Source organism: Falco cherrug, chromosome 12 (genome assembly GCF_023634085.1).
Source record: "Falco cherrug isolate bFalChe1 chromosome 12, bFalChe1.pri, whole genome shotgun sequence".
In the NCBI taxonomy this organism is placed as follows: domain Eukaryota; kingdom Metazoa; phylum Chordata; class Aves; order Falconiformes; family Falconidae; genus Falco; species Falco cherrug.
The window spans coordinates 7,086,367-7,106,826 of record NC_073708.1 but is presented as its reverse complement, the minus strand read 5'-3'; the positions used below and the strand labels follow the sequence as shown (position 1 = coordinate 7,106,826).

The following is a 20,460-nucleotide window of genomic DNA, read 5'->3' as shown; positions in this document are numbered from 1 at the left end:
AAGGTCAGAAGGTGGTGATGGAGCAGAAACACCTCTTCCCAAACTCACTCCATTATCACTCATACCTCAATATCCATGAAATCACTCCTGAAACAAATGGAGGATGGCAAACCCCTCCAGCATACCCTGCTTGCCACATAAAAAGGGGTGTGTAAAATTGCAGTAGAAGGCTGCAGAATTGCTACAATTAAGGTTTGCTGCCTTTGGTTTCAAAATGGCCACTGAACATCTTTATGTAAGTTAGGTAGAGAGGCCAAAGCCTTTAAGCACAGGCTATAAAGCACTCTGTGTAACTACGGAAATACCGAACTAAAGGATTTGGCAACCTAGCCTGACTTTATTAGCAGGGGTGGGGGGACCCTTCTTCAGCTGGTGAGAGTTCCTGCATCAGCAATTCCTGACTGACAGCTGGGCTGTACCAGCCTCCCTCTCCGTGTCCCCAGGGAAATGAATTCCGTGTCTGATGACTAATTCATTATTCGGATTTGTGCTTAGGCAAGTCCAAGCCCAGATCATGCACCTTCCAACGCTGAATTCCTCCTCAGCCGGAAAGTGAGCGGGTGCACATCTGCTCCATCTAGAACATCGCATTAGCATGCGGCCACATCAACCCAGCTCAATCAGCTGAGAACAAAAGCCGGGATTGAATCTGTAGGAGCTGGCTGAAAGCAGAAGAAACTGAAAGGGAAATTGGTACAGATCAATTCTAGCAGAGCTGCATTTGGATTTCTAAAACTGGAGAGGCAGATTTGAAAGCTCTTTTGTCGGTGCCTTTGAGACTCGAGCTCTAAGTCCTATTTAACACTGGCAGCAGCAAACTAACCTTCCACTGTAAGAAGACATGGGTGCAGCTCACACCAGAGCCAAAGACACCAGCTGGGGAAGTAGAGTGTCCACATGCACACAGAAACGTGAGCCAGGAACCAAAAGCAGCCTGGCAAGCTCCACTCCGCACTGCAGCCCCTCCAAGAGCCGGGGGCTGAGCCCTGACCCAGCTTCTGGCAGGCTGGCTGCGCACAGATGAACCTGCTTCACATCTCCCCTTCGCTATCCTTCTCGCTCCTTCGCCTTCTGAGGCTTCAGCATGAAGACATCTGCTGAAGAGAACAGTATTGAAGCTGCGGCAGGCTCCCCGTTGCTGATGTATTGGTAAAACTCACAGCTGACACGGTGCATTTTTGCAGGATCTGAAGTGTTCACCAGAACGAGCAGTCACCGTCCAGCCAGGATCACTGCAGCAGATGGGGCTGGTCAGGTGTGGCAGACCCTACCAGCTCAGCCTCCTGTCTCTAACCTCTCTGCCTCCAACTGCTCAAAATGTCATTCTCAATCCGTATTTTACCATCTTACCCTGTGAAACACGTAGTTTTAATGAACAAGTCTTATCGACATCCTACTAATTAAATCTACACGATAAATGAATGTCGTGTGTTAAGAGCATCACCTACAGCATCTGAACCCTGCAAACGCATCCTCTATATACACAATTATCACTCGTGAGCACTGAGGTTAATCCAGTTTGATCACAGATGAACAGAAGGTATTTTTGCTCCTTGCCTTCTCTGGGAAGCCACCTTGTCTCTAGATTACAGTGACTGTAATCTCATAAAGGCTTCACAAGGACATGAAATTTCCTCCTGCACCCATGTTCACCAAGGTCTGAGCAGGACCAAGCCTTGACTCAGGCTTCTAACGGAGAAGCGTGTTCTCCTGTGGCTGGGCAGGGGAAAAACTGAACCTTTGCCTTGGGCTGCTGCAGAGCTCAAGGACCATTTGGCACATACAAAAGACTATGAAGTAACGTGGAATGCCGTATCAGGCTGCCAGATTATTTATTTCCTTGCTTTCTAATTGCTACTTCTGATTAGGGAATACAAAGTCATATCAAAACAGTGAAGTACAAACCAAATTCCATTAACCTATTTATAGACTTTATCTTATAGGTACATCAGCCAATCCTGTGCATTATTATCCCATTTTACTGCATTGCCTGTGACTCACTCCTACAGCTGTGCTCATAAGGGAGGTGCCTTTAAAAAGCATACCTGGCTTCACAGATTAGCAACCCCACCGCGAATGCTGCCGATGCCCCGGCACACAGCATTAAAAATACAGAGATATTCACAAAAAACTCCTATAAATGACCAATTAGCTACAACAGGCAATTATAAGAACAAAGAATGGGGGTTTAGACCAACGATGCCCATTTTTCCCTATAGGTGACACATTATGGAACTGACTGCTGGACAGGCTAGGTGGTACAGAACGGCTCCGTCTCGGCAGAAGCGAGGAGCTCAGCAGGGCTGTTCTGGAGAGCTGTGCAGGGACAGGACACCAGCAAAGGCGGTACCAGAATAGCAGCCCTGGCCACATGTCAGAACAAGCCTGCAACTGTGGGACAAGATAGATCCCGAGTTAGCAGCTCACTTGCGCTGATCTCTTCAGCTTCTCTGCACTTTGTCCCACAAATACATTAGGAGCATTTATAAAAGCACGCTAAGCAATTACAGTAAAAATAAAACCCAGATTATAAACACAGTCTGGATGTCAAATTTGCCTCTTTTGGCTATTTAGAGCTCACATTTCAGCATACAAAAAACACACACCCACCCTAAAATGTGTGCCTGGAGCTATAAAGGACATGCAAAATAAATTGCATTTATATTGGAATGTTATGGCATGCAATTCCCCTCTTCCCAATCACACTGCCTGCCTCTCTTGTTAAGTCAAATAGCCTGTCAGCTTCTCATCAGAAAGCAGAAATTGGTTTTCCATCTCCTAGGAGATAAACAAGGCCTCCCCCTCTGCAGAGGGGAAGTTGAGCTGCTGAGTGCATAAGAGCCAGTGCCCACAAACCGGCGGGCAGGGGCTGGGGGGAGGGGGATGTCACCCGCGGGCTCTGCACCATCCCAGTGCCTCTCTGTGCCCACCACAGCGCCAGTCACCTTCCTGGACAGTAACGACTTTAAAAAGTCGATTGGTGTATTTTCATGCAGTTTTCTTTGTGATTTTTAGCTGAACAGACACAACTCTGACTCACAGTGCTGCTGCCTTACAACTAAGGAGCTTTAGGTACCACGCGTTAGTAAAATATCCTTTACACTTCTCTTGAAGCTACACCCTTCACAAGGGAACAGAACCGTAGGATCAGACTTTTAGATTTAGGCTGTGCTAATACAGGGGAAAAGGGTCACCACACTTGACAGAAGTAGCATAAATGAATCTAAAAAATATTAACTCAACAGCTGTATCATAAATGGAATACAATATTTTTTTGCTTTAATCTCAAGGTTTTTGAACTGTGGCATTGTAAAATTAAGATGCTGTAATTTTGCAGTTTTATGCTGTAACTAAAAGTTAAAGATTGTGTATTTACAAAAAGCAGAATTACATATTAAAATTAATTCATGATCTATTTTTACTAAGAAGGGGTCAAGCTGCAAGGCTACAGATACACTGTAAAAAAAAAACAAAACACAAAACCGAAAACACAGTAACAGGTGAAATGCGAAACTAGCCTTCATTTTTACTTCAGGTATCAGGGAAAAAGAAATATGACCAGGAGTGGGTTGACTTTTCACCACACCCTTGCTAATTTTAGAATTACTTAATCAAAGAGACAGACCTCCTCACGTTCAGAGACCGTTACTGTGATAGCTGCTGCGTGGCCCCACAGCAGATGAAGGTATACACAAGTGACAGGACCGCTCCGGCAGGGAGGTGCCCAGGGACAGCCTTTGCTCTGCCACCACATCACACACCATCAAGACTCCAGGGGGTATGGGCAAGTTGGCCATTTTTCTAAGGTATCTTATAAGCAGCTACGACGTAGAAGAATGAGATTTCCTTCCAGGGATATTCTGCTCGTTCCCTCGCCCACAGCATGCATTTTTAAAGACAGAAAGAAACCAATCAAATTTAATTCATATTGCATTATTCACCAAGTAGCTATAGTCTCATCCAAAATCTTAATTGTCTAATAATTCAAATCACCTATTTCAAATACAGCTCCAAAGGAATGACTAGAAACCCAGAGGCTGCCTCCTACACATGCACTAAATCTTGCTGTTAAGCTGTCTAGCGCAGTCTTTTTTTGAAACAAAGCAATAAATACTGGCCTCTTGTACATACATGTGTAATGCTGCTTCATTTCTACAGCCAAAATGCTGTTTGATGTTTCACTGCTGTCTCAGGAGTGCTTCGTTGAAGGCATGGCTGTCTGTCAATCTTCTAGTTTTGCAAATCTTTTTCTAGTTTACAACCCTCCAGTTTTGACCACCAACATGAAACCTGGCACACACCAGTTAAATTAAGAGCACTGTTAATTCCTCTAACCACTAAAAAGGTAACAGACCAGCATTTTACATTACTGGAAAGCAAACACAGGAAGGAAAAAAAAGAGGAAAAAGAAAGGCACAGTTGAGCTTTACCCTACATACATTGTTAAGGGATCATCTACAGCCCTTCTGCAGCTGGACTGATAAGCAGTTTGCAGACTTGCAAAAGAAACCTTCCCCTAGGCTAGCCTTGACTAGCAGGTCCAGCTTTCACCGCTACCTCCTGAGCCACATACAGCTCTTCAATGATGCTGGCTTTAATAGCTCTTAGTACTCAATACCAAAAGATGCTTAAGTAAAGGAAAACAGGGTACGGAACAAAATTACAGGGCTATTAACTGCCCATCCCTAAGCCTTGAGCCTACACTTTTTGGTACACTTAAGACTCAAGCTCTTCACCCAGTGTGAATGCCCCAAAGCTCTCCGAGCGTCTGAGGAAGTAACCCAGGACAGGTCGGAAGGCAGAGGAAAAGGAAAGGCAGCTTGCTCAGCAACAAGGCGAGCTCCTCGGCTCATGCACACAGATGAAGTGGCGTACCAGCCCAGGACCGGTCACAGGGCAGATGGAAAGCATCAAGTCCGCTGTTTCCACCCATCGCAATCACAAGCTTCCTTCAGAAAGAAGCAGCGATCTACACTGCCAACCTACTAAACTACTTCCCACCACAACCTTCTTCGTTACCGGGCACGGTCCCACACCAGCTTCCCAGGGAAGCTCCCATCTGCACCCGGGGTACTCTCCCACAGGCCTTCTGGAGCAAGCGGTTTCTGGGAACTGAAAGGTGCAAAAACACCAACTTGCAGCCCACAGGAACCAGGAGCTGCACGGAGGGCAGGAGCCCGAGCACACCAGTCCCTAGGGGCAGCAGAAGGGGCTGCTCCCTGCCACCAGGACAGCTCTGGGTGGACGCTGATGCCACAGCTGGAGAACCTGTGGTCTATGCAACAGTAGTAAAATCCAAACTTCCATTTGGCCGGTTGTCCGCACTACCAACAAGTTACTCTCAACCATTCCAGCTCCGTATCTAACCCGACCTTTATTCCACACCCACATTACACTAATTAATGGTTAAGCAGAACTCAGTCACTCAGTACTCAATACCTCCGAGGCAGTCACTATATCAACAGCGTAGGTGGCTGTGCATTACTCTGAATGAACAGAAAGTGGCATGCGTTGGTATGAAGCACGCAGCGCGGTCAGGCTCAGCACTGACTCGCTGCAAACACTGTGCTACTTTCAACAGCAAAACAATTTTTACCTGAGAACCATGGTACGCTACATTTTCATACAGGCATCTGTGCTCCAAATACTTTGGTGATCAACCAGCTGTTCTCCCACGCTACTCTGCACCCTACCACAACCATATGCACTGTTTACCTTTCAAATTTTACTGCCCCTAGGGTAAGAGAAATCAGACATCACCTCCTTTCCTAAACACTGGTAAGCAGCCAAGTTCTCCTCTTGTCCACCGTCTGCATGCTCTGGAAGCCAACATTCTCAGCAAACCCAATAACCTATTTTTCTATAGCTAGTCCCATACCTGGCATCGGGTCTCCAGCTGAGAAGAGGGCAGTCATGGGATTATTTTTTTGAGTTTACACACTGGTTATAAATACGGAGGCCTCCAGACTGAATTACAATCTGCACAGAATCGAAGACCAGCACCTAGGGTGTAGGACACCAACCTGCGGTCACATGCGTCCTTCAGAAGGACACCAATCCCTGTGTCCTTTACGGGTATGTAACAACACAGTGAAATAAAGATAAAGCATTAATCTGCTAGTGGCTGCTTCATCATAGGTGATGTGAAGCAATTCTGTTGAAGATTCCCTTAAGCATTCCCATGTAAACAAAACCTCAGTCCGCTACTTAGTATGCTTATGCAATTGGAAATAGATGTTTTATTTTGAAATAGAAAGAAGACATTTGTATATACACAGACAAACCATAAGCCTTTGATCAACCTTACAAAGCACATCTGCATATAGCAAACAAAAACTGTCAGCCTCAATTTCCTCTGGAAAATAAGAACGTGATTTCCCACACACTGCTTATTTACTAAGATTGCTTATCACCCTAAGAAAATTGTTTTATTTAGTTACAGAGATAAATCCAAAATAAAGACTTGTAGCTATCAGTTAACACGGTAAGTGTATTACAAACAAAAGCAGAAACAAGGGTGTAACTACACAGGACATGCCAGAAGTGCTGGCACTCTCAGGATGTCCCCAACTTGCACCTCTTGCTTTTCTAATCCAGTGCAAGTAAACGGGCCACCATACAGGTTACAAGTACCAGCAGAGGAACTCCACGACCACTAAAGTTTCCTCCTCCCAACCAAATGTTATTTCAACATCATCTATTAATTCTGGGTTTGAGTTCTACCTTAAAGCACCCGTACTCTCCACTGGTATGCTGTTACACCATTCCAGCACCACACAGCCCTTCACCCAGCAGTGATCCTCGTTCGAAAGGTGCCACTGGAATTCAGGATTGGGGTTAAGTGGAATAAGTAATCTCCATAACAAGAGGATACAACAGAACGCTCTTGTACTGATAATATGAAGACAATGTTTGTTTACACAAGTATTAAAGGGAGGTTAAATTTCAATATCTGAAAGACAAATATTCTAGGAAATACTTAGAGTGGACCCTGTCCATTCGAGCAGATAATCAGAATGAATAATTTACAGCCCCACTTTCATCTATGCTCAGCTGAGAAAAGCCGCATCATAAGGAGCTTGGGGAGATACAGACACATCTGCTTACCAAGTGGAATAATCAGGAGGACTCCAAGCAACAGTGGTCCAGTAACCCATTTTACTTAGTTGACAAATGGGACAGGAAGCAGTGGGAGGAAGAAAGAATGCAAAAAAAAAATAAAAAAAAAATCAGCATGCTCATGGTGAGGTCATTTTTTCATGCTTTTGCAATATTGCACATTCTGCCTTGGAGAAAACAAGTGGTACACTAGGGTTTTACCTCTAAATTGTCAGATTCTTCCTAAAGGTAGCTCAGGGTTAAGGAAGAGTGCTTGCTCACACTGACCTGGCATGTTTGCATGCAGCCTTCCTGCCATGCCATGAGGACTCATAAGCTGAGAATAACATCATGGCAGCATCAATTAATCCAGATTGTTCCGGCAACCAAGTAAGCAGCACATATAACAAACAGCTAACAAAGCTAACGTGCATGAAAAAATTCTCCAGAAATTCAAACAAGTCCCATCACACAGCTGGGAATCAAGCATTATTTGATACTTTCTCCAGTGATGTATACAAGATTGAATTAACAGACTGAACACTGATTTTGTACAGATGTTGCTCAGGTAGAAGGATGGTGCAGGTTTCACCAGGGGAAAGCCTTGTAAAGAGATGATAAGCATCTGGAGGACTAACACTGGCATATAAAAAACATGTTACAAAGTAGAGACGGGGGGGAAAAATGTACCTTTGAACTGATTAAAGAAATCTCTGTGTACAGCTAACAAATGCCAAAAAAGACATGCATACAGTCTGTTACAACTCTCGTGAAACACAGGGAGCCACAGCACCTTGCAGTAGTGTCAGGGGACAGCTATAAACAATCTCCTCCTATCCTACAGCCTTGACAGGTTTTGCTTATTCACATCTAAAGCGGGTTTTGCTAGCATCGCAGTCTGTGTTTATTACCTGAAAAAAGGAAAAAGCAGGTAGGCATAGGAATGATTCAACGTAGCACAAGAAGGGTCACCAGGTAACTAGATAAGGAGCAGAGTAAAAGTTGCACAATTTAGAGCCAAGATTCTCCTCCTGGCAACGCTTTGTTCGCTAAAGTAGCACTAGGACCACCAGCTGCAGAGCTCAAGAATCATTCCGAAGTTACTTTTGTTTACCCACGTCCCAACCACAAACAGGAGATTCCGAAATACAAACCCACTGAAATCTATTAATGATGGATGGTTCACCTATTACCTGCCTTGCCTATTACTTACAACATGCCTTGGCTGGGGTAGCCCCCCCTTTTTTTCGCTTGTTTTAAAGGGTTTCCAAAATGCTTCCAGCATGCTACTAAGCAATACAAAGCATTTCTGTACATACACAAATTTACCAGCTGACATAGTAAGCAGCCTGCAGCAGAAATCTAAGAAACTTATTCACAAGTCCTGAATTAAACATCCAGCTGAGGGGAATAAGAACTAGGAACAGCCTCAGCTTTGGTTTACAAAACTCACTCTTCTTCACTGTCCAATGTATTAACTGAAGATTAACTTTACAGTACATGCAAGGTAAGTCAAAACCAACTGTGCAAGTCTACAGTGTGTCTGTGATCAACTAGATCAATTAGAAAATGGATTTTAGTTAGACCAATCTAAAATGAGATTGCATTAGGCTCACACAGGGAAGCTGGGTTTCAGTACCATGCTCCTGCAGTTTCTGTGCTAAACTCAAAATAACACCGAAGTATTCGTTGCAAAATCCATATTAAACTGAAAACGTGCAAATCAACAGCCAGCCCCTGACAGCAGCTGCTACATTCTCCCACCAAAGTCCATGGAACTTGCTCCATCTCCTCTGAGAGGGACTAGAGCAGCGTTTTGGGTGCAGTTTGTATGCAGTCACGTACTAACCCTGGCCTAAGGCTTCTATGAACAAAAGCAGAAGGGCTTAAAGGAGAAGGAAGTGAGAAACAGGGATGGAGAGATACCCGGTCTTGCCCCATTCCCAGTACAAGCCTTTCCTAAAGCCACAGCTCGTGGAAAAGACATCTGCCTTCCCTCCATCACCTCTGTGCTCCCACGGGCAATGGCAGAAGAACCCGCTGGCTTGGACCTGCCTGCTCAGACAGCCCAGTCACTCCAGCGCAGGCAGCCTGGCCCCATCCCGAGCAACACCCAGTTTGCAGAGAGGAACCCAGACACTTAAAGAACAAAACAGATTCTAAGGGAGGGAAAGAACAAACTTTTAAAAATCCAACTGCCACGCATATACTCACATTCCCTTAATGAACAAAAGGTGAAGGAGTTAGTACAGATGCTCTCTACTTAAAGGCAGGTCAGGCAAGACAGAGGTAAATGTGAGTGGCTCAACACAGTTTGGATTACTGTGCTCTCTACAGTACAGAGGAAGTGACCCGATCCCCCCAAAAATGAACAGAACGCTGTTCTACTTCTGAAAAGTGTCTCAAGTCATTACTTTCCTTTTGTTGAGGTTTTGAAAGCGTTAAGGCAGAAGCACGTCAAAATTCTTTTAACATTTAAAACAGCATAAATACAATATTATGCCATTTTATTCTTCACCTCCTGCTTTGCCAAATATGTTTATACACAAACATCACAGCACATTACAGAACATCAGTATACCACAAGCATTATAAAAAAAGAAACCAAAATGCTGAATTATAACACTTCCAGAGTTTTACAGCTAGCAGCTCAAAGCCCACCCTGAAATTCTCAGTGTTACCAGCAAAACCCAGTGAGTCACATCCAAACACGATCAAAAAGACTACAAAATTTTATTAGCACAGACACCATTTGTTCCCACTGTCAATAATAAACTAACACATACAAGAAAGAAAAGGAATCTTGTAAATGCTCCAGTCTTCCATAAAACTAATGCTGGATTGTCAATAAAATTAGAAAGTTGTCTTTAAAAGTTAATAAAGACAATCACTTTGGTCTACACAAAACACTTTAGCTCCTCTAAGCTAGAAAACTGGTCTAATGCTGTTGGGGAGAAAAGGTTTGTGGGTGGGTTTTAAGCAATTTTGCCACTCAAAAAAATAAAGCAAGATTTCCCTCTTTTGCCAGCCTATTGCTGGCAAGTTTTCCAAAGATAACCCATATATTTTAGATGATGCTAGGACCATAACCTTTAGCAATCCAGTTCTAGGACCTGCACTTTAGAGAAAAGGGCGACTGATTTAACAAAATTAAGAGGCTGAGCCAAGTGAGCAACTGTCACGTTAAACCTAAAGATTATACTTGTCTGAGCATTGCTTCAAGGAAGTTTTCAGCCTGGACTGCACCTCTGAAGAGTATGAGGAAAGATTGCCCTGTCACACACACACACTTTGGCTATTAACTATTTGTTTTTAAATCCTGATCCAAGAACAGGTAGAGTTACATGAAAAAAAATCAAAACCCCACATTATTTTAACTATGTCATATCTCATTTCCCAATTCTAATCAACACAAAGTAGTTAGTAAACTAACATTAATAGTGACTAGCACTACTTATGTTAGCCAACTGACTACACTAGAAGCAGCCGTTGTTTTTCTGCTCTATAAATATGCAAGAAGCCCAGAACCGCATTCGAAGAGGTTAGTGAAATTAACATTACACTGCAGTCAAGGTGAAAATAATAAAGGTAAGGAGGTTTAAAAACCACTTTGAAATCCACATGAAGGGCAAGAAGTAGGGAGTGAAGCAACATAAAGGCAAAAACTAGTCAGTACTACAAAGAAAATGAAAGGAAGAAGATAGATAAAGAAAGGGCTCTATTGACAAATTTTGCACAGATCACTTAATTAAACAAACCACTCAAAATGCAGTGAGCTCAAACCCAAATGCTGCACTGAAATATCAGTGGTAATAAATGCATGCAAACAAGAAAATATACTCATGTCCACATACGAGAGGTAGCAAAGCATTCAGGGAGGACGCAGAATGAAAGGATGAGACTCTTCCAGTTCAAATCACCAGTAACAAACCAGTAACCAGTATCTCTCTAGCACAATTATCTTCCGAAGTGGCTAGCTGTCACAGGAAAACAAAGGTCTATTCTCAAGCGATGAAGAAAGTACTTCCACCAGTGAATGCCCTTATAAGCAAGAAGAATCCAGCTGTTACAGTCCCAAACTATACAAAGACATTTATTGTCCTAATGACAGAGGACAAAGAGTTCTAACATCAAAATTAGCACGCAGGCTGTGAAAGGCCAAGCATTTGCCCATCAGTATACTGAGTTTACCAATTTAGGAGGACTGAGGACAGAAAAGTAGCAGAACTACGTGTCCAGCGCTCAATGCCAAGAAAAACATGATTCTCTATCACAATTTGCTTACCTTCTATAGAAGGGGCCTGGTCCACAGCTGCATATAGCATCTCTTTCAAAGCCTGCAAAGGAGAGGAAGACAACAAGGAATACAGTTAGTACTAAAAAACCAGAAAATACATTATTTTGCTATGCCTATTTGAAAACCAAAGCAATTAAAGCTTTTTTATCCTCTAGAGTGACACAGAAAGCTATGATACGTGATGTCAACACTATGACACATATTTCTGTTAACAAAAGAAATACAAGTTCATGTTTACTGACTGCTTTGTCCAAAGCCTGTTGCCTTATGAATCTGTAAAATTTATTCCAACTGAATCTTTCAATATCTTCCTTTGGAAAAATATTTCCTAGTTGGTAGGATGTCAAAGGTTTTTCGTATAAAAAAAATAAAGGCAAAACAAAAAATGTTGCGTGACACAAAGAAGATTGTCAAGGCAAATGGAGGAAAAGCAGCCTCGGGGATTTCTTATCACTGTTATATAGGAGTACAGAAAAACACATACATTCTAAAAGCTGAAGACAACATGACGAAGGAGATTAGGGAACCAGGGCTGACAGCCTTCTCTTGAGGTGGAAGCTGAAGGACAACATTAACACCAGCCAGAATTATTCACCAGGTGTTCAGGTCCAGACCACAGAACAAGCCACTCACCCACGCTCAGGTTGCCAGTGCAAGAGATGAGCAGTGCAGGCAGCAGGAGCAGGAGGCAAGGCAGGCCCTGCAGCTAAGTACTGAGCACCCCGGCAGTAACCATTATCAGAGCCAGGAGGCAGGCACCACATCAGAAACCTCATCACTTGCAATTCCTTTTCGGAAGACCTCTTTTCAGATAGTTATGAAGATGCTGGTATCGTTCCAGTCATAAAGACTCGCCCTCTCTCACATCGCAAGTGCAAGCAAGAATCAAACAAACTGAATTCAGATCAACAGTTGAAGGAATAACCTGGACTATAATTTTGGAACTAGAAGCCACTAGGAAGGGCCCATTCCTACTGCAAAGTGAGTTGTTTACACACACACACACACACTACTTGATAAAGATAGGCATCTTAATGCTCATACTGAACGTGAGTGTGCTTCACATGCAGCTGCTGCGAAAACTAGATTTTATTCCCTTCACTTTTAAGCCCACAGAAATCTAACACACTAAAGTCATACAGGTCTTTCTAGTTCCTGGCTCTTCTGCCCTGCCTGTTGCCCAACACATCCTGTAGGTCTATAGCCCCACACCTCTGCATTTACCATCTTGCGTGTCCTCTTCCCCCAGGTCAAAACATCACAGCCTAATTAACAAATAAATACCCTGATACCCTCAAGGCGAAAACCACGAGCTCAGCAGCTGGAAACTCAGCACTGTTGTAACATAGTGGTTATGATCCTGTTAAGCAAATACAAGGTCTAAAGGACATGTCTGTTTATCACAAGATATCCTAGGTGGCAGGCTACACCGGCAGCTCCGACCCGACTCCTGAGCCCACGGAGGTCTCAGCAAAGGTCACTTGCATAATTGTTTTCCCAACAGAGCCACTGCTGAACGATCCCAACTCTCGACTCTTGTTCCAGTGGCACTGCTCTCCTCTACCCTCAGTGGTTTTTTAAAATTCTTCCCCAACACTGGCCACTTCAGTCCTTTTGCTCCATGACTCACTGGGTCAGCAGCACGTGATCTGTCTCCGTACATCAAGTGCTCGAAAAGCTTTCCACTTCTTCAACCCACTCATCATCCTTCCCTACCTGTAACTTTTTCCATGAACCACAACCACATGGCACAGGATGAACGAGTGTGAAGAGACAGCAAACTGAAGGTCACTGTATTAAGAACTCCATCCCTTAAACCCACCCAGAGGTAAACTCCCAGCGTACTTCCTACCTCTGGTTTTACCAGTCATTAAAAAAAAAAAAAAAAAGTAATTAAAAAGGACAACACTGTTGATGGCCCTGCACTGAGCAATCTTGAAAGCTGAAGGTGTCAGTCATCCCACAGACCTCTCCCCATGCAGACTGACATATCACAATCTGGCAGCTGCAGGGCAGCAGATTTTGTTACTGCTTACCTGACCTATATACATAACACAATAACCTGAAAGTGAAAGGCTCAGTGCTCCTGGATTACAGAATTTTAGAAACAATTGTTTCCAAGTTATTCATCACACTGTCAACTTCAACCGTTTAAGAATTACACTTTCTACCCTCAAACTAGACAAAAAGGGTTATTTCTTTGCTTTAAATTGCACTGGTGATACACTTCACGCCAGCAGCAAACTTGTATAAATGTTTATATTAATAGATATAATAATGAACAAAAAAGGCAGAAAGGAAACTGACTTAAACACAACTGTCAAACCTTAACAGAGAATAAATTCAAGGACAAAAAAACCTCAAACCGCTTGAACAAAACCATTGTTTTAAAGGAGCAGCTTTCAAACTGCTTACGCTCTTCCAAGCCCGTCCGCTAACACCCAGAAGGACAAACAGTGAAATAACACAACAGATTTGTGTCAGGAGGTGGCAAGCCTGGGTGCGAACTGCCGATCATGAAGCGGGGTTTGATGAGCAGAGTTGGCCACCTCCCAAAAACGGAAAGCCTGTTTCTGGAAGGGAGGCTCTGAAGGCAAGCAGGCTACCTTAGCTATCAGTTTCATTTTCTCCACCTACTTCCTGCTGGAGGTTGTGCCTCGGAGAAATTATTTTAATACTTAGCAACCTGTTTCTCTTCTCTCCGGAGGCAGAAGTACTTCAAACCTGGAGGCTTCTTAAAAGGGAAGTCACCCGCTCATACCTTTTGCCCATCTCTCTCATGAACTTTGCACCTATAACTGTTCTAATTCTCCTTCTCCCTCACATGCTGCAATTTCAAAGGTATTAAGCACTTTTTCTTTAAAAAAATACCACCAGAATTCTGCATCCAGATAAACAAATGCAGGCCACATTAACCGAAACAAAACTGCCATCTGGCAACTGCAAAACTTCACTGGAGCAACAGTCTCCTCTTTCTCCTAAAAGCACTCCAGAGACGGACACAAGAGCGAAGGAAATCTGCAGCATGGTTTGCGGATAAACAGTGGGCTAGCGACCCAACAATTTCACTGTGTATTAAGTGAATTAAACTGAGTGAAGCACACTATTAGCAAAAAGGCATCAGCTGAAATTCATCTAAGAGTTATTTGAATTTGTTCAGTACTGACCACATGAAAAAGAGAATTCTGTTGTCTGACACAAAAAGATGGGATTTTGTTGGGTTTTGCATTTTATCTTTATGCCAAAGGAACTGAAGAGTAAACAAACAGTTCAAAACTTAAGGTTTTAAGACAAGAAGTGCACAAAAGCAGCACATGCCGCAGCAGTAATTTAACAGGCTCAGAAAAGGGCTACTCAACTTAACCGAAGATACCTGCCAGATCCCCTGAAACACGGTGAGCAAACCTTTTCATTGCTGCTGCCAGGGTCGGGGCACATCCCTGGGTCACTGCCCAGCAGGAGCCCGCTTGCTGCGCACTGCAGATGCTGCAGCTGCAGGATCTGAGTGCCCAGGTACGTGCGCACACCCCTAAAACCGCTGCTCCCCTCCGCTGCCATCTTCGCACAGAGAAGGCAGCAGGTACAGATACTTGAAGCATTACTTTTAACAAAACAGGAAGTTTTTGGATGACAGCCATTGAAATCAGGACCAAAGTTGTTCAAAACTTTGGCATATTTAGCATTTAACACAATTAACAAGCATTTCCACAAAGGAAGCATTTGTCAATACAATGTTTTAAACCAAATCACATCCAGGGAGTAGCCTGATAATGACACTCTGTACTTCAACAATAAAAATGCCCCTTTACATTGGGATTCCATATTGTGTTATTGCCACTGGTCCCCACATAAAGACCTGCTGATCACCTGGCACTGACTTTGGTTTCACGAACCATCAGCTGGGAATGGAGCTTGTGTAGTAAATGCGATGTAAAATTTGCATGCTTTCATGCAGTCTTGAGAATGGAAAGTCAAATCAAGCCAATCAAGGTTTGTGTAAAGTTCCGTGTTAACGCCAACTCGTGGCAAAGGTTTTTGTGAAAAGCTGAATGAAACAGAATAGCGCATGTCATCATTTTTCCTCTTTTCTACAAGCCAAGTGCTCTTTCTCAAAAAGCAGACGCACAGTAATGGCCACTGCAGAGCTTCTGCTGAAAGAAAATAAGAACCTAAGCCACAGCTATCGAAGTATATCTTCTTTTTGTCTGTTTTAAGGAAAAATAATGGGTTTTTCTCTCTCTAAAGCTCTTCCACCGACTGATTATCTGCCCTAAGCCCAGGGAACTTTCATACTTCCTAAAAGTATTACAACACTTAAACAGATTATTGTTGGATGGAAAGATCACATTAATGGTAAAAACTTTGAGGACCGTAAATTGTTAAAAGACCACCTGAAAGTGAAACTACATTTTTAGATATTTCAAAACACAACAGTCTCATTCTTTCTCCTGACATTATCAGCAACAGTCTACACCCTCCTCCCAGTTTGACTGGCAGTTGATGCAAGGCAATAATGGGATCATCGAACCAGAGACACATCACCTGGTGAGGATCTCACAAGTTACCTGGGTCTTACCACACTTTGGGGCCATCCAACTGCATGAGTCACCTGCACACCAACGGAACTAACTACAAATATCAGAGTAGAAAAATAAGATGACTACATGTAAGCTTTATGGTACAGAACGACTTAAAGCAATTTCTATACTGTCTTCTAGTCCTTTCACCAGCATCTCGAACTTGACACGGGAAGGCCCTGGAAACAGGAATAATCTTTTCAGAGTTAAAACCCTACAACAAGACCTCTCACTCACTTGATTACTATTTTAATTAAGAAGGAAAAGATAGGAACTGTCAGATGAAGAAACATTCTAATGCTATTACATATACAAATAATTCTTCAAAATTTTACTATGATGCATGCTGTAAGCGCTACTGCACACAAGTAACACAAGCAATGTTTGGCCTTAGGTCTGCTAATCAACAACTCAGATTATTTTCTTTTTTCTTGACAAAGGGGAGCTGTATGCTCTTTGCCACAAGTACAGCCAACAAGAAGCCGAGGTAGCACTGACCTTCTATGCACCACACCCACACGACCACCAGTTATTGAATAATAAATGCCAGGCTCTTCCACTACTGTAATATGCATGAGCGGGAGGCTGACTCACATTCAGCCAGCTGCAACAAGGGAAACAAAGAGTTTTGAAAGTTATTACTAAAAAGGAGGGTGGGGGGTTGACTTCAATTCACTCTACGTTAAGCTATCTAGCCAAGGAGAAGATTACTTGAAGTCTAGAAGGAGTAACAACTCGAAGGAAGTTTTTACTGGATGCCACCTTTATTTTAAATTGGGATGGGGGAAGGGAGAATGACATAATAATACTGCCCTAGTTAAAACACCTGAAAATTAACCTCCTATAATGAAAACAGTGGCCGATAAGCAGCAAGAGTTCTTCACACATTAATCAAGGTGTCATAGTTCACTGGGTCTCTCCTTTACTCTCCCCACCGCAGCTCTATCCGGTCAGCCGGCAGCCAAATCTTCTGCCCTTCTACTTCCTCCCTGACTAACCTCTTTGACCCACCTCCAAACCTTCTCTTAGCAAGACACACAAGTTTTCCGTTTCCAGGAACGGATAACAACCCTTGCATGGGCAGCCCACCAGAGACACGATGCACAACTAAGCCGGTACTTTATTTTATTGAGAAAATGGTTTTCCTCCTTCTCAAAGACCAATGCATTCGTTGGTCACCTAGCTCTCCACCTAATTCAAGCAGATCACAGTTTTGTTCTAAAGTCAAATCTGACCACAGATTTTATTTAAACATCCCTTCCTCTGCAGTCAGGTAAAGGAAAGCAAAGGAACAGTCAAAAGGGCAAATATAAACTTTTCAATTGCAACGTTATAACAAAGCAAGCTAAGGTAAACATGATCTTCCTTGCAGATGCAGACAGATTAATAGGGATACTAGAAAGAAATGGCTCTTATAATCCTACAGAGAAAACACAGGCCTTTGAATGGTAACAAATGTTGGGACGGTTTTGACTGATTCCATCAGTCAGGAAGTTTGCTGATGGTGGCTCTCCCATAATCAGCTTTCCGTTGCCTAGTTTAATTATTACTTGTGGAAAAAGACCAACCCCAGCAGCATCAGCCACTTCTTCTGCTAATGCTGAAATAGGAAACGGTTCCACTACAAAAAATCCACCTTCAGCTTCACCTAGTTAAAGGCAGGTCAAGCACCAGCGCGACGAACCTGCAGCCAAGCCATCGGCGCGACCTTTAGCAAAGCGGCGTGCTAAAACCCCAAAAGCTGTGTTCTGCAAATAATTCACAATTAATGCAGCGGGACTTTGTGTAACCGGCACTGACAGATGTCCCGATGCCAGCGGTTTGCCTGAAACCGAGTGTGAAGCCGAGAGACGCAGAGCCTCGCTGGCCTTATAAAAAAAAATTTAAAAATTAAAAAAGAAAAAAAAAAAAAAAAAAACACCAACAAAAAAGGCGCCGGTGCCAGGTTTGCCGCCGCGTTTGGAGCCGCCCAGGGAGCCAGCGAGGACCGCGGCCCCCCGCAGGGCGAAGCCGGCGGGCGGGGGAGGCTCGGCCCGGCGGGCGGGCGGTGCTGCCGGGCTCCTCGCCGGAGCTGAGCCGCCCGCCCCTGCCGCCCCCCCGCCCGCCCGGAGAACTGGCGGTGGTGCTGAACGGCCGCCGTGCAGCCGGGCTCGGCCGGGGACGCCCGGGAGCCGGGCGCTGCGCGGCCCCGCCGGCCGCACGGCCTCCGCCCGCACCGGAGGCTGACGGGCAACGACCGGCGGCGCAGCGCTCGTCCCCCGCGGAGCGGGTCGCGGAGGGCCGGTAGCCGCGGGGGAGCACGCTGCTGGCGCCCGCCGCCCGCCGAGGGAAGCGGCGGGGAGCTGCCAGCCGCCAACCATCGGGCAGGACAGCCGCCCGCGGCGCCGCGGCGCGGGTGCGCCCTGGAGGGCCCCCCCGGCCACCGACCGCCCGCCCCGGGGGCGCAGCGGGGCCGGTCCCGCACACCCCGGCCCGGCGGCGAGCGGTGCCCGCGGGCGGCGCGGCCCTACCTCATACTGGATGTACTGCTTCCGCCACTCGGGCGTGATGTGCGCCGCGAGGTGCTCGGCGAACTTCATCCTGCCGCCGCCGGGCCGGGGCCGCGCTCGCTCTGCGCCCGCCGAGCCGCCTCAGCGGCGCCTGGCTGCCGCGGGGCCGCCGCCGGTAGTGGGGGGCGGGGGGGGGGCCGCCGCCGCACATGGGCCCCCGCCCGCCCGCCCCGCCACTCCTCAGCCCGCCTCGGGCCTCCTTCAGCGCCGCCCCGCCGCCACCGCCGCCGCCTCCTCCGCCGCCGCCGCCATCTTCCCCGTCCCGCCGCCCCGCCGCCGCCTCCCAACCGTCAGCCGGCCCCGCAGCCAACCGGCCGCCGGCAAGGCGGCATCGCCACGGCAACCGCCGCCGCCGCCCACCGCCGCGCGGGGCGGGCGGGGCCCGGCGGGGGGGGGGCGGGGCCCGGCGGGGGGCGGGGCGCGGGGCGGGCGGCTCCGCCCCCTGTGGCCGGCCCGGGCGGGGGGCAGCGGCGGGGGGGCGGCCCCGGCGCGTTGTGCCCGACCTGCCCGGCCGCGGGGCCGGTTCGGGGCCCCCCGGGGCGCCCCCGGCCCTCGGGATGACTGGCCCGGGCCCCCCAGGGGCCATGGCAGCGCTGTGGCAGCCCCAGCTGCGCCCTGAGCTCCCCGGGGCTGGCTGGGGCTGGGCGGGAGCGGGGTGCGAAGGGGGTGGGAACGGGAAGGACAACGGTATGGGAATCGGATGGCAACAGAAATGGAATGGGAACAGGAATGGGATGGGGATGAGGTGGGGATGGAATGGGAACGGGAATGGAATGGGGAACGGGGATGAGGATGGGGATGGGGATTGGGATGGGAACGGGAGTGGGGATGGGATGGGGATGGGGATGAGATCACAGTGGGATGGGAACGGGTATAGGATGAGGATGGGGATGGGGATTGGGATGGGAACAGGAGTGGGGATGGGATGGGGATGAGATCACGGTGGGATGGCAACAGGAATAGGATGAGGATGGGGATTGGGATGGGAACAGGGGTGGGGATGGGATGGGGATAGGATCACGGTGGGATGGGAACGGAAATAGGAGGGGAATGGGGATAGGATTGGAATTGCAATGGGATGGTGTAGGAACACAAATGGGATGGGGATGGGGATTGGGATGGGAACAGGAGTGGGATGGGGATGAGATGGGGATGGGGATGAGATCACGGTGGGATGGAACAGGAATAGGATGGGAATGGGGATAGGATGGGAATTGCAATGAGGTGGTGTAGAAACAGAAATGAGATGGAGATGGGATGGGGATGGGGATAGGAAGGGAAGGGAATGGGATGGGGATGGGAACGGGATGGGATGGGAACAGGAATGGGATGGGGATAGAAAGGGAAGGGAATGGGATGGGGATAGGAAGGGAAGAGAATGGGATGGGCATGGCAATACAGCTGGGATGGGAAGGAGATGGGATGGGATATGGGATGGGATGGGATGGGATGGGATGGGATGGGATGGGATGGGATGGGATGGGATGGGGAGAAGTGCAGCAGGGGGAGCAGTGTGCATGGGATTGAGAGGTAAGGGGATGGGGAGGTATCACCCCGGGGGAGGGAGTGTGGTCAAGGGTGTCAATGGAGGGGAAGAGTAGGAGAAATCACAAGAAAGATGAGTAAGAACTTAGGGAGGAGGGAAACTGGCTGCCAGGCCACAGAAACCTGGGGGAAAGGGAACGAAAGAGAAGACAGTGCAAAGGAAAATGAGGAGGGGAAGAGAAAGGGGGAAAAAAAAAGGTAAATTCTCCAAAAGCTGCATGATCACAAAAGCCTTTGCCCTTGCACTGCGTGCCATGCTCACCGGCTGGCTGCCGCGCGCCCCATGGCTGGGCGAGGAGGAGCAGGGAGGCCCCGGGCAGCACCCAGAGCTGCCCGCCCGTGCGGGGCACGTGCCCCCAGGTGCAGGCACCCCTGGTGGGTGCAGGGCCCTGTA

At 46.6% G+C, this 20,460-nt stretch overlaps 1 protein-coding gene across 1 annotated transcript in view; it reads right to left on the bottom strand.

The window, feature by feature from the left end:
- Positions 1 to 18,743, bottom strand: part of XPR1 (xenotropic and polytropic retrovirus receptor 1) — a 109,438-nt gene extending 90,695 nt beyond the window's left edge. Inside the window, exons 1-2 of the mRNA XM_055724258.1 lie at positions 18,483 to 18,743; positions 11,384 to 11,435 (exon numbers count right to left, since the gene is read on the bottom strand). Coding sequence (XP_055580233.1) covers positions 11,384 to 11,435; positions 18,483 to 18,551 — 121 coding nt within the window. The 5' untranslated portion in view covers positions 18,552 to 18,743. The remainder of the gene's footprint in view (positions 1 to 11,383; positions 11,436 to 18,482) is intronic.
- Positions 18,744 to 20,460: the final 1,717 nt, after the last annotated feature.